Source organism: Staurois parvus, unplaced genomic scaffold (genome assembly GCF_062004578.1).
Source record: "Staurois parvus isolate SC_StPar_1 unplaced genomic scaffold, SC_StPar_1.0 ptg002916l, whole genome shotgun sequence".
Classification (NCBI taxonomy): domain Eukaryota; kingdom Metazoa; phylum Chordata; class Amphibia; order Anura; family Ranidae; genus Staurois; species Staurois parvus.
Genome location: NW_028320712.1, coordinates 2,646 through 21,630, shown reverse-complemented (window position 1 = coordinate 21,630; position 18,985 = coordinate 2,646). Strand labels below are relative to the sequence as shown.

Sequence of the window (18,985 nt, the reverse complement as noted above, 5' to 3'; positions counted from 1 at the left end):
TGATTGGCACTATGGGTGGGGGCAATTACCGGAACCAATCCCCTCTCTCTACAGCAGCTGAAAGCCGGCTTCTTCTGCTCTCCTTCCCACTGGCTTTCAGCTGCTGTAGAGAGAGCCATACAGGGGATTGGTTCCAGTAATTGCCCCTCCCCCACCCATCACCCTCCCTGTGCACCATACAGTTCAGGCCCAGACTCCCCACCGACGCAAAGGTGACATTTACCATCCCCTTCCTGTCCTGAATGAACACTACCGATCACCCACTGTGTTCATTCATAACCAAAGCATAGTAAGCTGTGTTTTTTTTAAGAGGGGCCCTGTCAGGTTGGCTGTATGGGGCCCCGTGGTTCCTAACAGCAGCCCTGAGCACAGGATTATAGATGAAGGGTGTTACTATCAGTTCTTATTATTAGAAGGTACCAATCTTATCAATGCCGTGGTCTGTAGGATGGTACCGATCTCATCAATACTGTGGTCTGTAGGAAGGTAACAATCCCATCAATGCCGTGGTCTGTAGGATGGTACCAATCTCATCAATGCCGTGGTCTGTAGGAAGGTAACAATCTCATCAATGCCGTGGTCTGTAGGAAGGTAACAATCTCATCAATGCCGTGGTCTGTAGGAAGGTAACAATCTCATCAATGCCGTGGTCTGTAGGATGGTAACAATCTCATCAATACTGTGGTCTGTAGGAAGGTACCGATCTCATCAATGCCGTGGTCTGTAGGAAGGTAACAATCTCATCAATGCCGTGGTCTGTAGGAAGGTAACAATCTCATCGATACTGTGGTCTGTAGGAAGGTACCGATCTCATCAATGCCACGGTCTGCAGGAAGGTGCTGATCCCATCAATACCGTGGTCTGTAGGATGGTGCCGATCCCATCAATGCCGTGGTCTGTAGGATGGTACTGATCCCATCAATGTCGTGGTCTGTAGGAAGGTAACAATCCCATCAATGCCGTGGTCTGTAGGAAGGTGCCGATCTCATCAATGTCATGGACTGTAGGATGGTACTGATCTCATCAATGCCCTGGTCTGCAGGACGGTGCCGATCCCATCAATGCCGTGGTCTGTAGGATGGTACCGATCTCATCAATGCCGTGGTCTGTAGGAAGGTGCCGATCTCATCAAAGCCGTGGTCTGTAGGAAGGTGCCGATCTCATCAATGCCATGATCTGTAGAAAGGTGCCGTTCCCATCATTGCCGTGGTCTGTAGGAAGGTTCCGATTTCATCAATGCCGTGGTCTGTAGGAAGGTTCCAATCTCATCAATGCTGTGGTCTGTAGGAAGGTTTCAATTTCATCAATGCCGTGGTCTGTAGGATGGTACCGATCTCATCAATACCGTGGTCTGTAGAATGGTATCGATCCCATCAATGCCGTGGTCTGTGGGAAGGTACCGATCTCATCAATAACGTGGTCTGTAGGATGGTACCGATCTCATCAATGCCTTGGTCTGTAGGATGGTACCGATCTCATCAATGCCTTGGTCTGTAGGAAGGTACCGATCTCATCAATGCCGTGGTCTGTAGAATGATACCGATCCCATCAATGCCGTGGTCTGTGGGAAGGTACTGATCTCATCAATGCCGTGGTCTGTGGGAAGGTACCGATCTCATCAATACCGTGGTCTGTAGGATGGTACCGATCTCATCAATGCCGTGGTCTGTAGGAAGGCAACGAACTTATCAATGCCGTGGTCTGCAGGAAGGCGCCGATCTCATCAATGCCCTGGTCTGTAGGATGGTACCGATCTCATCTATGCCGTGGTCTGTAGGATGGTATCAATGCCATGGTCTGTAGGATGGTACCGATCTCATCAATGCCGTGGTCTGTAGGATGGTACCGATCTCATCAATGCTGTGGTCTGTAGGATGGTACCGATCTCATCAATGCTGTGGTCTGTAGGATGGTATCAATGCCGTGGTCTGTAGGATCGTACCGATCTCATCAATGCCGTGGTCTGTAGGATGGTACGGATCTCATCAATGCTGTGGTCTGTAGGATGGTATCAATGCCATGGTCTGTAGGATGGTATCAATGCCGTGGTCTGTAGGATGGTACCGATCTCATCAATGCCATGGTCTGTAGGATGGTACCGATCTCAGCAATGCCGTGGTCTGTAGGATGGTACCGATCTCAGCAATGCCGTGGTCTGTAGGATGGTACCGATCTCAGCAATGCCGTGGTCTGTAGGATGGTACCGATCTCAGCAATGCCGTGGTCTGTAGGATGGTACCGATCTCAGCAATGCCGTGGTCTGTAGGATGGTACGGATCTCAGCAATGCCGTGGTCTGTAGGATGGTACGGATCTCAGCAATGCCGTGGTCTGTAGGATGGTACCGATCTCAGCAATGCCGTGGTCTGTAGGAAGGTACCGATCTCAGCAATGCCGTGGTCTGTAGGATGGTACCGATCTCAGCAATGCCGTGGTCTGTAGGATGGTACCGATCTCAGCAATGACGTGGTCTGTAGGATGGTATCGATCTCAGCAATGCCGTGGTCTGTAGGAAGGTACCGATCTCAGCAATGCCGTGGTCTGTAGGATGGTACCGATCTCAGCAATGCCGTGGTCTGTAGGATGGTACCGATCTCAGCAATGCCGTGGTCTGTAGGATGGTACCGATCTCAGCAATGCCGTGGTCTGTAGGATGGTACGGATCGCAGCAATGCCGTGGTCTGTAGGATGGTACCGATCTCAGCAATGCCGTGGTCTGTAGGATGGTACCGATCTCAGCAATGCCGTGGTCTGTAGGATGGTACCGATCTCAGCAATGCCGTGGTCTGTAGGAAGGTACCGATCTCAGCAATGACGTGGTCTGTAGGATGGTATCGATCTCAGCAATGCTGTGGTCTGTAGGAAGGTACCGATCTCAGCAATGCCGTGGTCTGTAGGATGGTACGGATCTCAGCAATGCCGTGGTCTGTAGGATGGTACCGATCTCAGCAATGCCGTGGTCTGTAGGATGGTACCGATCTCAGCAATGACGTGGTCTGTAGGATGGTACCGATCTCAGCAATGCCGTGGTCTGTAGGAAGGTACCGATCTCAGCAATGCCGTGGTCTGTAGGATGGTACGGATCTCAGCAATGCCGTGGTCTGTAGGATGGTACCGATCTCAGCAATGCCGTGGTCTGTAGGATGGTACCGATCTCAGCAATGCCGTGGTCTGTAGGATGGTACCGATCTCAGCAATGCCGTGGTCTGTAGGATGGTACCGATCTCAGCAATGCCGTGGTCTGTAGGAAGGTACCGATCTCAGCAATGCCGTGGTCTGTAGGATGGTACCGATCTCAGCAATGCCGTGGTCTGTAGGATGGTACCGATCTCAGCAATGACGTGGTCTGTAGGATGGTACCGATCTCAGCAATGCCGTGGTCTGTAGGATGGTACCGATCTCAGCAATGCCGTGGTCTGTAGGATGGTACCGATCTCAGCAATGACGTGGTCTGTAGGATGGTACCGATCTCAGCAATGCCGTGGTCTGTAGGATGGTACCGATCTCAGCAATGCCGTGGTCTGTAGGATGGTACCGATCTCAGCAATGCCGTGGTCTGTATATAATGCTCTCTACTCCTCATACTGAAGAGGTCCTATAACAGTTCTCTTTTTCTGCTCTTCTTTCCTAAGGTCCCATGGTTCCTCCTGGTCACCCCTCATCAAATTCTCTGGTATCTTCCGTTGGGGTAGCACCCGTGCCAGCAAGTGGTCCTCCTCCTCCACCGCCACCGGGTCCTCCACCACCAACAGGAGCTACGCCGCCACCTGCCCCTCCCCTCCCAGCCGGAGGAAGCCAAGGCGGGGTGGTGTACGAGGATAGTCCCGCCTCTGGGCTGGCTGCAGCTCTGGCCAGTGCCAAACTGAGGAAAGTACAACGGGTGAGAGTCTCCTCCCAACGCGTTTCGTCTCATCCTCCCTTTCCTTCCACATATGAGCTGCACAATGGCGGCTTCCCAACATTCCGTATCTGTGGGGGTGGGACCTCAGGCAGATCCAGCCAATCACAGCTCTGCCTGAGCTTAGATCCTCCCCCTAAACTGAGATCACATGACCAAATTGCTAGAGTATGTGGCTCCCCCAGGATGAGGGAGTAATAGAGATTTATTGTTTGTCTTCCCTATTATGATCTGTCGGGGGAGGGGGAGGAGGTGAGGAGGGGGAAGAGGAGGGGGGGAAGGGGAGGAGGGAGGAGGGGGAGGGAGGAGGAGGGGGAGGAAAGGAGGAGGAGGGGGAAGAGAAGGGAGGAGGAGGGGGAGGAAAGGAGGAGGAGGGGGAAGAGAATGGAGGAGAGGATGGGGGGAAGGGGAGGTAGGAGGGGGAGGGAGGAGGAGGGGGAAGAGAAGGGAGGAGAGGAGGGGGGGAAGGGGAGGTAGGAGGGGGAGGGAGGAGGAGGGGGAGGAAAGGAGGAGGAGGGGGAAGAGAATGGAGGAGAGGATGGGGGGAAGGGGAGGTAGGAGGGGGAGGGAGGAGGAGGGGGAAGAGAAGGGAGGAGAGGAGGAGGGGGAAGAGAAGGGAGGAAGGAGGGGGATAGGGAGGAGGAGGGGGAGGAAAGGAGGAGGGGGAAGAGGAGGGGGAGGAGAAATCTATAAAATATTGGATGTGAATATTCCGTATTTCCTGATTGCAGCCAGCAGGGGGCGAGCTGCTACCAGTGGCTGAATAGGAGAGATCAGATTCCAGGGACTGCAAGACACGCCCTCGTCTTTTCTCCCAGCAGAGGCTGTCTGGTGTAGTCAGTGCACACAGTCTGCCAGGAAGCATGCGCACAGTGTTCTCTTTCTCTGTTCAATAAAGATTCCCAAACGTCATCCACAAACCCGGAACCCTCAGAATTGGGGACAATCGATTTGTGGTCATTTGAGTCATGGCTGCTCTTTGTCTCGTCTTTTCTATGTCAAGCCAGAAGACGTTTCCGGAGGTTCCAGTCCCTGTGGGGCCACCAAGACCGATGCCAACCGAACAAGCAGTGGAGGAGGGGGAGGGGGACTGATGGAGGAAATGAACAAATTGCTGGCCAAGAGGTAAGTCCAACCATGAAGGAAAAAAATCAAATTATCAGGAAAACCGATCGACTTTTAGCAGCAATTTCACTGAGAGCAGCATGAGGCGCGAGGTACAGACAGTGCTGGACTTTCCCATTATTAGACCACGGGGGACAATGCTGGACTTTCCCATTATTAGATCACGGGGGACAATGCTGGACTTTCCCATTATTAGATCACGGGGGGAGATTGCTGGACTTTCCCATTATTAGACCACGGGGGACAATGATGGACTTTCCCATTATTAGATCACGGGGGACAATGCTGGACTTTCCCATTATTAGATCACGGGGGACAATGCTGGACTTTCCCATTATTAGACCACGGGGGACAATGCTGGACTTTCCCATTATTAGACCACGGGGGACAATGCTGGACTTTCCCATTATTAGACCACGGGGGACAATGCTGGACTTTCCCATTATTAGACCACGGGGGACAATGCTGGACTTTCCCTTTATTAGACCACGGGGGGACAATGCTGGACTTTCCTGTTATTAGACCACGGGGGACAATGCTGGACTTTCCCATTATTAGATCACGGGGGGAGATTGCTGGACTTTCCCATTATTAGATCACGGGGGACAATGCTTGACTTTCCCATTATTAGATCACGGGGGGAGATTGCTGGACTTTCCCATTATTAGATCACGGGGGGACAATGCTGGACTTTCCCATTATTAGATCACGGGGGAGATTGCTGGACTTTCCCATTATTAGATCACGGGGGGACAATGCTGGACTTTCCCATTATTAGATCACGGGGGAGATTGCTTGACTTTCCCATTATTAGATCACGGGGGAAAATGCTGGACTTTCCCATTATTAGACCATGGGGGACAATGCTGGACTTTCCCATTATTAGACCACGGGGGGACAATGCTGGACTTTCCCATTATTAGATCATGGGGGGACATTGCTGGAATTTCCCATTATTAGACCATGGGGGACAATGCTGGACTTTCCCATTATTAGACCACGGGGGACAATGCTGGACTTTCCCATTATTAGATCATGGGGGACAATGCTGAACTTTCCTGTTATTAGACCACGGGGCACAATGCTGGACTTTCCCATTATTAGATCACGGGGGGAGATTGCTGGACTTTCCCATTATTAGATCACGTAGGGGACAATGCTGGACTTTCCCATTATTAGATCACGAGGGACAATGCTTGACTTTCCCATTATTAGATCACGGGGGGAGATTGCTGGACTTTCCCATTATTAGATCACGGGGGGACAATGCTGGACTTTCCCATTATTAGATCACGGGGGAGATTGCTGGACTTTCCCATTATTAGATCACGGGGGGACAATGCTGGACTTTCCCATTATTAGATCACGGGGGAGATTGCTTGACTTTCCCATTATTAGATCACGGGGGAACAATGCTGGACTTTCCCATTATTAGATCACGGGGGAGATTGCTGGACTTTCCCATTATTAGATCACGGGGGACAATGCTGGACTTTCCCATTATTAGATCACGGGGGACAATGCCGGACATTCCCATTATTAGATCACGGGGGACAATGCCGGACTTTCCCATTATTAGATCACGGGGGAAAATGCTGGACTTTCCCATTATTAGACCATGGGGGACAATGCTGGACTTTCCCATTATTAGACCACGGGGGGACAATGCTGGACTTTCCCATTATTAGATCATGGGGGGACATTGCTGGAATTTCCCATTATTAGACCATGGGGGACAATGCTGGACTTTCCCATTATTAGACCACGGGGGACAATGCTGGACTTTCCCATTATTAGATCACGGGGGACAATGCTGAACTTTCCCATTATTAGATCACGGGGGGAGATTGCTGGACTTTCCCATTATTAGATCACGGGGGAGATTGCTGGACTTTCCCATTATTAAATCACGGGGGACAATGCTGGACTTTCCCATTATTAGATCATGGAGGACAATGCTGGACTTTCCCATTATTAGACCACGGGGGAGATTGCTGGACTTTCCCATTATTAGATCACGGGGGACAATTCCGGACTTTCCCATTATTAGATCACGTGGGGACAATGCTGGACTTTCTTATTATTAGATCACGGGGGGAGATTGCTGGACTTTCCCATTATTAGGTCATGGAGGACAATGCTGGACTTTCCCATTAATAGATGACGGGGGAGATTGCTGAACTTTCCCATTATTAGATCACGGGGGGGAGATTCCTGGACTTTCCCATTATTAGATCACGAGGGACAATGCTTGACTTTCCCATTATTAGATCACGGGGGGAGATTGCTGGACTTTCCCATTATTAGATCACGGGGGGACAATGCTGGACTTTCCCATTATTAGATCACGGGGGAGATTGCTGGACTTTCCCATTATTATTAGATCACGGGGGGACAATGCTGGACTTTCCCATTATTAGATCACGGGGGAGATTGCTTGACTTTCCCATTATTAGATCACGGGGGAACAATGCTGGACTTTCCCATTATTAGATCACGGGGGAGATTGCTGGACTTTCCCATTATTAGATCACGGGGGACAATGCTGGACTTTCCCATTATTAGATCACGGGGGACAATGCCGGACATTCCCATTATTAGATCACGGGGGACAATGCCGGACTTTCCCATTATTAGATCACGGGGGAAAATGCTGGACTTTCCCATTATTAGACCATGGGGGACAATGCTGGACTTTCCCATTATTAGACCACGGGGGTACAATGCTGGACTTTCCCATTATTAGATCATGGGGGGACATTGCTGGAATTTCCCAATATTAGACCATGGGGGACAATGCTGGACTTTCCCATTATTAGACCACGGGGGGCAATGCTGGACTTTCCCATTATTAGATCACGGGGGACAATGCTGAACTTTCCCATTATTAGATCACGGGGGGAGATTGCTGGACTTTCCCATTATTAGATCACGGGGGAGATTGCTGGACTTTCCCATTATTAAATCACGGGGGACAATGCTGGACTTTCCCATTATTAGACCACGGGGGAGATTGCTGGACTTTCCCATTATTAGATCACGGGGGACAATTCCGGACTTTCCCATTATTAGATCACGTGGGGACAATGCTGGACTTTCTTATTATTAGATCACGGGGGGAGATTGCTGGACTTTCCCATTATTAGGTCATGGAGGACAATGCTGGACTTTCCCATTAATAGATGACGGGGGAGATTGCTGAACTTTCCCATTATTAGATCACGGGGGACAATGCTGGACTTTCCCATTATTAGATCACGGGGGAGATTCCTGGACTTTCCCATTATTAGATCACGGGGGACAATGCTGGACTTTCCCATTATTAGATCACGGGGGACAATGCTGGACTTTCCCATTATTAGATCACGGGGGACAATGCTGGACTTTCCCATTATTAGATCACGGGGGGACAATGCTGGACTTTCCCATTATTAGATCACGGGGGAGATTACTGGACTTTCCCATTATTAGATCACGGGGGGACAATGCTGGACTTTCCCATTATTAGATCACGGAGGGAGATTGCTGGACTTTCCCATTAATAGATCACGGGGGAGATTGCTGGACTTTCCCATTAATAGATCACGGGGGGAGATTGCTGGACTTTCCCATTAATAGATCACGGGGGAGATTGCTGGACTTTCCCATTATTAGATCACGGGGGACAATGCTGGACTTGCCCATTATTAGATCACGGGGGACAATGCTGGACTTTCCCATTAATAGATCACGGGGGACAATGCTGGACTTTCCCATTAATAGATCACGGGAGACAATGCTGGACTTTCCCATTATTAGATCACGGGGGACAATGCTGGACTTTCCCATTATTAGATCACGGGGGAGATTACTGGACTTTCCCATTATTAGATCACGGGGGACAATTCCGGACTTTCCCATTATTAGATCACGGGGGGACAATGCTGGACTTTCCCATTATTAGATCACGGGGGGAGATTGCTGGACTTTCCCATTAATAGATCACATGGAGATTGCTGGACTTTCCCATTAATAGATCACGGGGGAGATTGCTGGACTTTCCCATTAATAGATCACGGGGGAGATTGCTGGACTTTCCCATTATTAGATCACGGGGGAGATTGCTAGACTTTCCCATTATTAGATCACGGGGGAGATTGCTGGACTTTCCCATTAATAGATCACGGGGTAGATTGCTGGATTTTCCCATTAATAGATCACGGGGGAGATTGCTAGACTTTCCCATTATTAGATCACGGGGGGAGATTGCTGGACTTTCCCATTACTAGATCACGGGGGACAATGCTGGACTTTCCCATTATTAGATCATGGGGGACAATGCTGGACTTTCCCATTATTAGATCACGGGGGACAATGCTGGACTTTCCCATTATTAGATCACGGGGGACAATGCTGGACTTTCCCATTATTAGATCACGGGGGGAGATTGCTGGACTTTCCCATTATTAGATCACGGGGGACAATGCTGGACTTTCCCATTATTAGATCACGGGGGACAATGCAGGACTTTCCCATTATTAGATCACGGGGGGACAATGCTGGACTTTCCCATTATTAGATCACGGGGGAGATTGCTGGACTTTCCCATTATTAGATCACGGGGGACTATTCCGTACTTTCCCATTAATAGATCACGGGGGAGATTGCTGGACTTTCCCATTATTAGATCACGGGGACAATTCCGGACTTTCCCATTATTAGATCACGGGGGACAATGCTGGACTTTCCCATTATTAGATCACGGGGGGAGATTGCTGGACTTTCCCATTATTAGATCACGGGGGACAATACTGGGCTTTCCCATTATTAGATCACGGGGGAGATTGCTGGACTTTCCCATTATTAGATCACGGGGGACAATGCTGGACTTTCCCATTATTAGATCACGGGGGGAGATTGCCGGACTTTCCCATTATTAGATCACGGGGGACAATGCTGGACTCTCCCATTATTAGATCACGAGGGGACAATGCCGGACTTTCCCATTATTAGATCTCAGGGTACAATGCCGGTCTTTCCCATTATTAGATCACGGGGGGACAATGCCGGACTCTCCCATTAATAGATCACGGGGGAGATTGCTGGACTTTCCCATTATTAGATCACGGGGGACAATGCTGGACTTTCCCATTATTAGATCACGGGGGGAGATTGCCGGACTCTCCCATTAATAGATCACGGGGGAGATTGCTGGACCTTCCCATTATTAGATCACGGGGGACAATGCCGGTCTTTCCCATTATTAGATCACGGGGGGACAATGCCGGACTCTCCCATTAATAGATCACGGGGGAGATTGCTGGACTTTCCCATTATTAGATCACGGGGGACAATGCTGGACTTTCCCATTATTAGATCACGGGGGGACATTGTCGGACTCTCCCATTATTAGATCACGGGGGGAGATTGCTGGACTTTCCCATTATTAGATCACGGGGGACAATGCCGGACTCTCCCATTATTAGATCACCGGGGGAGATTGCTGGACTTTCCCATTATTAGATCACGGGGGGACATTGTCGGACTCTCCCATTATTAGATCACGGGGGAGATTTCTGGACATTAATATGCCAATCTCTGGGAACATTCCTATTACAGCCTCTGAAGTCACGTATTGCAGTTCTCTGATCCTTAGCCGTGGTGGTTGGATCCTGTGAACACGTGTTAGTTTCAGGCCTCATGTACATGTATGATGCTGCAAAGTCCTCTGGTGTTCAGCCCCCCCTGCGGGTCACGTGATTGGCCGCTGTGCTTGTCCACGCATGCGCACACATTTCCCGAAATACACATCTCACAATTAGGAGATACGGGGCGTCCTTCCTGGTTGGAGGACGCCCCTTATCATCTAGTCCTTTCCTCCCCACCTTGACTGTGACTGGCCCTGCCCCTTTCATTCAATATTTGCACAACTCTTCCCATTGCCCACTGCTTGCATCATGACTGAGGGGTCTGAGAGGAGTTACTGAAGCAGGGATCCCCCTGCCAGCCCCTCCCACCAGCCATGATGTGCCTACATTGCATAGAGAAGTACAGGGACCCAGTGTTGATATCACTGGGTTGAGATAAGTTATGTAATGAAAAGGGAAAAGTTTTATTTAAAAATGTCGTTCCCGTGTTGATGGGGGTGGGGGGGGACTTTCCCATTATTAGATCACGGGGGGAGATTGCTGGACTTTCCCATTATTAGATCACGGGGGACAATGCTGGACTTTCCCATTATTAGATCACGGGGGACAATGCAGGACTTTCCCATTATTAGATCACGGGGGGACAATGCTGGACTTTCCCATTATTAGATCACGGGGGAGATTGCTGGACTTTCCCATTATTAGATCACGGGGGGACAATGCTGGACTTTCCCATTATTAGATCACGGGGGAGATTGCTGGACTTTCCCATTATTAGATCACGGGGACAATTCCGGACTTTCCCATTATTAGATCACGGGGGACAATGCTGGACTTTCCCATTATTAGATCACGGGGGAGATTGCTGGACTTTCCCATTATTAGATCACGGGGACAATTCCGGACTTTCCCATTATTAGATCACGGGGGACAATGCTGGACTTTCCCATTATTAGATCACGGGGGACAATACTGGGCTTTCCCATTATTAGATCACGGGGGACAATACTGGACTTTCCCATTATTAGATCACGGGGGACAATACTGGACTTTCCCATTATTAGATCACGGGGGACAATGCTGGACTTTCCCATTATTAGATCACGGGGGGAGATTGCCGGACTCTCCCATTAATAGATCACGGGGGAGATTGCTGGACCTTCCCATTATTAGATCACGGGGGACAATGCCGGTCTTTCCCATTATTAGATCACGGGGGGACAATGCCGGACTCTCCCATTATTAGATCACGGGGGAGATTGCTGGACTTTCCCATTATTAGATCACGGGGGACAATGCTGGACTTTCCCATTATTAGATCACGGGGGGACATTGTCGGACTCTCCCATTATTAGATCACGGGGGGAGATTGCTGGACTTTCCCATTATTAGATCACGGGGGACAATGCCGGACTCTCCCATTATTAGATCACGGGGGGAGATTGCTGGACTTTCCCATTATTAGATCACGGGGGGACATTGTCGGACTCTCCCATTATTAGATCACGGGGGAGATTTCTGGACATTAATATGCCAATCTCTGGGAACGTTCCTATTACAGCCTCTGAAGTCACGTATTGCAGTTCTCTGATCCTTAGCCGTGGTGGTTGGATCCTGTGAACACGTGTTAGTTTCAGGCCTCATGTACATGTATGATGCTGCAAAGTCCTCTGGTGTTCAGCCCCCCCTGCGGGTCACGTGATTGGCCGCTGTGCTTGTCCACGCATGCGCACACATTTCCCGAAATACACATCTCACAATTAGGAGATACGGGGCGTCCTTCCTGGTTGGAGGACACCCCTTATCATCTAGTCCTTTCCTCCCCACCTTGACTGTGACTGGCCCTGCCCCTTTCATTCAATATTTGCACAACTCTTCCCATTGCCCACTGCTTGCATCATGACTGAGGGGTCTGAGAGGAGTTACTGAGGCAGGGATCCCCCTGCCAGCCCCTCCCACCAGCCATGATGTGCCTACATTGCATAGAGAAGTACAGGGACCCAGTGTTGATATCACTGGGTTGAGATAAGTTATGTAATGAAAAGGGAAAAGTTTTATTTAAAAATGTCGTTCCCGTGTTGATGGGGGTGGGGGGGGTATAAGTCGATGAAACTTCGTCTTTCCGTGTGTGACGAGCCTGCGTTGTGTTTTTGTTGTAGAAGAAAAGCCGCCTCCCAATCCGAGAAACCCGGAGACAAGAAAGAAGAGGAATGCCAAAATGTGAGTGGCTGGAGAGGAACGATCCGCCTCCGGGACGGCCCTGAGATCTGCCTGTGTATTGTCACCAGTCATGGGAAAGAGCCAATCAGATTGTAGCTCTGAGCTCAGGCAGCTGATTGGATGGGAACACGGACTGTTGGGGGAAGTCTGCCGATGGGGTCAGGAATAAATCGGCACAGCGAAGACGATGGACACCGCCCCATAATCAATGCTGGGGACCAAAGGGACCCCCCATACATGAGACCCCCCATACATGAGACCCCCCATACATGAGACCCCCATACATGAGACCCTCATACATGATACCCCCATACATGAGACCCATATATATAAGACCCCCCATACATGAGACCCCCCATACATGAGACCCCCATACATGAGACCCATATATATAAGACCCCCCATACATGAGACCCTCATACATGAGACCCTCATACATGAGACCCCCATACATGAGACCCCCCATACATGAGACCCTCATACATGAGACCCCCATACATGAGACCCCCCCATACATGAGACCCTTATACATGACACCCCCATACATGAGACCCCCATACATGAGTCCCCCCCATACATGACACCCCCATACATGACACCCCCCCCATACATGAGACCCAGATACATTAGACCCCCATCATACATGAGACCCCCATACATGAGACCCCCATACATGAGACCTCCATACATGAGACCCCCATACATGAGACCTCCATACATGAGACCCCATACATGAGACCCCCCATACATGAGACCCCCCATACATGAGACCCCCATACATGAGACCCCTCCATACATGAGACCTCCATACATGAGACCCCCATACATGAGACCCCACATACATGAGACCCCCATACATGAGACCCCTCCATACATGAGACCTCCATACATGAGACCCAGATACATGAGACCCAGATACATAAGACCCCCCATATATGAGACCCCCCATACATGAGACCCTCCATACATGAGACCCCCATACATGAGACCCCCATACATGAGACCTCCATACATGAGACCCCCCATACATGAGACCTCCATGCATGAGACCTCCATGCATGAGACCCCCATACATGAGACCCCCCATACATGAGACCCCACATACATGAGACCCCCCATACATGAGACCCCCATACATGAGATCTCCATACATGAGACCCAGATATATGAGACCCCCCATACATGAGACCCCCCATACATGAGACCTCCATACATGAGACCTCCATACATGAGACCCCCATACATGAGACCCAGATACATAAGACCCCCATACATGAGACCCTCATACATGAGACCCTCCATACATGAGACCCCCCATACATGAGACCTCCATACATGAGACCCAGATACATGAGACCTCCATACATGAGACCCCCATACATGAGACCCTCCATACATGAGACCCCCATACATGAGACCCAGATACATGAGACCCTCCATACATGAGACCCAGATACATGAGACCCCCCATACATGAGACCCCCCATACATGAGACCTCCATACATGAGACCCTCCATACATGAGACCCTCCATACATGAGACCCCCATACATGAGACCCAGATACATGAGACCCTCCATACATGAGACCCAGATACATAAGACCCCCATACATGAGACCCTCATACATGAGACCCTCCATACATGAGACCCCCATGCATGAGACCCCCCATACATGAGACCTCCATACATGAGACCCAGATACATGAGACCTCCATACATGAGACCCCCATACATGAGACCCTCCATACATGAGACCCCCATACATGAGACCCAGATACATGAGACCCTCCATACATGAGACCCCACATACATGAGACCCCCATACATGAGACCCCTCCATACATGAGACCTCCATACATGAGACCCAGATACATGAGACCCAGATACATAAGACCCCCCATATATGAGACCCCCCATACATGAGACCCTCCATACATGAGACCCCCATACATGAGACCCCCATACATGAGACCTCCATACATGAGACCCCCCATACATGAGACCTCCATGCATGAGACCTCCATGCATGAGACCCCCATACATGAGACCCCCCATACATGAGACCCCACATACATGAGACCCCCCATACATGAGACCCCCATACATGAGATCTCCATACATGAGACCCAGATATATGAGACCCCCCATACATGAGACCCCCCATACATGAGACCTCCATACATGAGACCTCCATACATGAGACCCCCATACATGAGACCCAGATACATAAGACCCCCATACATGAGACCCTCATACATGAGACCCTCCATACATGAGACCCCCATGCATGAGACCCCCCATACATGAGACCTCCATACATGAGACCCAGATACATGAGACCTCCATACATGAGACCCCCATACATGAGACCCTCCATACATGAGACCCCCATACATGAGACCCAGATACATGAGACCCTCCATACATGAGACCCAGATACATGAGACCCCCCATACATGAGACCCCCCATACATGAGACCTCCATACATGAGACCCTCCATACATGAGACCCTCCATACATGAGACCCCCATACATGAGACCCAGATACATGAGACCCTCCATACATGAGACCCAGATACATAAGACCCCCATACATGAGACCCTCATACATGAGACCCTCCATACATGAGACCCCCATGCATGAGACCCCCCATACATGAGACCTCCATACATGAGACCCAGATACATGAGACCTCCATACATGAGACCCCCATACATGAGACCCTCCATACATGAGACCCCCACACATGAGACCCAGATACATGAGACCCTCCATACATGAGACCCAGATACATGAGACCCCCCATACATGAGACCCCCCATACATGAGACCCCCATACATGAGACCCCCATAGAATGATTTGGGCTTTCAGTGTAATTTATTCTCCCCTCTGATTTCCCAGAATGTATAAATGGCAGAATCTGGCTGCTCCAGGCTCTGGGTTCTGTGCTCCGGTTTCTGGGCTCCGGGTTCTTGGCTCTGAGCTCCGGGTTCTGGGCTCCGGGTTCTGGGCTCCGGGTTCTTGGCTCTGGGTTCTTGGCTCTGGGTTCTGGGCTCCGGGCTCTGGGTTCAGGTTCTCGTGTCTACATTGGAGCGGACCAACCTTCCTACAAGACCTAAAGGTCCCATACATTGTACAGATGTGCAACCTTGCAGGTAGTTTATGGGGGGACCCCCCCCCCCCCCGGGACCCCCCCAGGCATGAGGGTTAAAGGAATTTATTTTATTTGTATGTTAAGCAACGCAGAATGGCGGCCCCTTTAATAACGGTACTTTTTGCATTTTTTTCCCACCAATTCCTGTCCCTGTTGGTTGTCCCTGAGTCCCTGAGCCCCCTAGTCCCCGAACCCTGAGTCTCCGAGCCCCCTAGTCCCCAAACCCCGAGTCTCCGAGCCCCCTAGTCCCCGAACGCAGAGTCCCTGAGCCCCGAGTCTCCAAACCCCCGAGTCCCTGAACCCCCGAGTCCCCGAGCCCCCTAGTCCCCGAACCCCTAGTCTCAGAGCCCCCGAGTCTCCGAGCCCCCTAGTCTCCAAACCCCCTAGTCCCCCTAACCCCGAGCACCCTAGTCCCCGAATCCCGAGTCCCTGAACCCCCGAGTCCCCGAGCCCCCTAGTCCCCAAACCCCGAGTCCCCATCCCCCTTCTATGGCCGATCCCTGGCAGAGGTCCTTCACAATCGGCACTTCTGAATTCATAATTTGGAGTCCCATAGACTTGCATTGAGTTCGAAGTTCACCGCTGAGCGTTTATCAACTGCAAACTGAACATGAGGTGTCCGGCCGTCACTGGAGACCATTCTACAGATCGATCGCTATGAGACGAACTACGAGACACTCGCCGAGCTCCGTGTCCCCATCTTCTCACGTGTTTCATTCTTCTCTTTCTGTGTTTAGGACGATGCCAGTCTGTCCTCTTCTCCCAATACTCGGGGCCCCACACCTCAGAATTCTGCAGGTAAGATCACACACTACCCCCGTCCTGCATCCATCCACCCATGTCTCCATCCATCCACCCATGTCTCCACCCATGTCTCCATCCATCCACCCATGTCTCCACCCATGTCTCCATCCATCCACCCATGTCTCCACCCATGTCTCCATCCATGTCTCCATCCATCCACCCATGTCTCCACCCATGTCTCCATCCATGTCTCCACCCATCCACCCATGTCTCCACCCATGTCTCCACCCATCCACCCATGTCTCCACCCATGTCTCCATCCATCCACCCATGTCTCCACCCATGTCTCCATCCATCCCCCCATGTCTCCATCCATCCACCCATGTCTCCACCCATGTCTCCATCCATCCACCCATGTCTCCACCCATGTCTCCATCCATCCACCCATGTCTCCATCCATCAACCCATGTCTCCACCCATGTCTCCATCCATCCACCCATGTCTCCACCCATCCACCCATGTCTCCACCCATCCACCCATGTCTCCACCCATGTCTCCATCCATCCACCCATGTCTCCACCCATGTCTCCATCCATCCACCCATGTCTCCACCCATCCACCCATGTCTCCACCCATCCACCCATGTCTCCACCCATGTCTCCACCCATCCACCCATGTCTCCACCCATGTCTCCATCCATCCACCCATGTCTCCACCCATGTCTCCATCCATCCCCCCATGTCTCCATCCATCCACCCATGTCTCCACCCATGTCTCCATCCATCCACCCATGTCTCCACCCATGTCTCCACCCATGTCTCCATCCATCCACCCATGTCTCCATCCATCAACCCATGTCTCCACCCATGTCTCCATCCATCCACCCATGTCTCCACCCATGTCTCCACCCATCCACCCATGTCTCCACCCATCCACCCATGTCTCCACCCATGTCTCCATCCATCCACCCATGTCTCCACCCATGTCTCCACCCATCCACCCATGTCTCCACCCATCCACCCATGTCTCCATCCATCCACCCATGTCTCCACCCATGTCTCCACCCATCCACCCATGTCTCCATCCATCCACCCATGTCTCCACCCATGTCTCTCTCCATCCATGTCTTCATCCATCCTTCTATGTCTCCATCCATCCATGTCTCCATCCATCCACCCATGTCTCCATCCATCCATCCATCCATCCATGTCTCTCCATCCATCCACCCATGTCTCCATCCATCCATCCATGTCTCCATCCATCCACCCATGTCTCCATCCATCCATCCATCCATCCATCCATGTCTCTCTCCATCCATCCATCCACCCATGTCTCCATCCATCCATCCATCCATGTCTCTCTCCATCCATCCATCCACCCATGTCTCCATCCATCCACCCATGTCTCCATCCATCCATCCATGTCTCCATCCATCCATGTCTCCATCCATCCATCCCTCCATGTCTCCATCAACAGACATTCTAATGGAATCGCTGTGTTGGGGAAATACCCATCTGATCTGATTTCCTGTATACACGCCGTACGTACATCATATACATACAGTTGTGTTCAATAATATCCGTGTGATGATAAAAGTGAGTAAAGCTGCAAATCCTTCTAATCCTTTATTTCCATCCACACAAATGCATTGGGAACACGACACATTCTATTCCAAATCACAACATGAAGAAAAATACATCAAATTTGTGTTGTTCCTCTAAAAAAATGGAAGAAAAGTGAATATTAGACGGTTCAAAAAAAATGGCCGTGTTTGTATTCTTCTTTCCAAACTCCAACATTCACTATATAAACTGAGAAATGTTTGAAGATTTTGCTTTCCTTTGAATGACTTCATGAATATTTGGTTGTAGTCGCACTGTTTCTGAGAACTGCTGTACATCTGTGTTGCATGGAGTCCCCCAACTTCTGGCCCCTGTGATCAGGTATTCCAGCCCAGGATGATTGGACCACATTCCACAGTTCTTCTCGATTTCTTGGTTTGGCCTCAGAAACGGCATTTTTGATGTCACCCCACAAGTTTTCTATTGGATGAAGATCCGGGGATTGGGCTGGCCACTCCATAACGTCCATCTTGTTGGTCTGGAACCAAGATGTTGCACGTTTACTGGTGTGTTTGGGGTCGTTGTCTTGTTGGAACCCCCATTTCAAGGGCATTTCCTCTTCAGCATAAGGCAGCATGACCTCTTCAAGTA

General features: G+C 50.6%; 1 protein-coding gene across 1 annotated transcript in view; it reads left to right on the top strand.

Moving 5' to 3' along the window:
- Positions 1–16,826, top strand: part of LOC149428929 (ena/VASP-like protein) — a gene marked incomplete at its 3' end in the record, with an annotated part of 89,334 nt that extends 72,508 nt beyond the window's left edge. Inside the window, exons 7-10 of the mRNA XM_089666927.1 lie at positions 3,632–3,879; positions 4,901–5,022; positions 12,809–12,869; positions 16,766–16,826. Coding sequence (XP_089523053.1) covers positions 3,632–3,879; positions 4,901–5,022; positions 12,809–12,869; positions 16,766–16,826 — 492 coding nt within the window. The remainder of the gene's footprint in view (positions 1–3,631; positions 3,880–4,900; positions 5,023–12,808; positions 12,870–16,765) is intronic.
- Between the last annotated feature and the right edge of the window lie 2,159 nt (positions 16,827–18,985).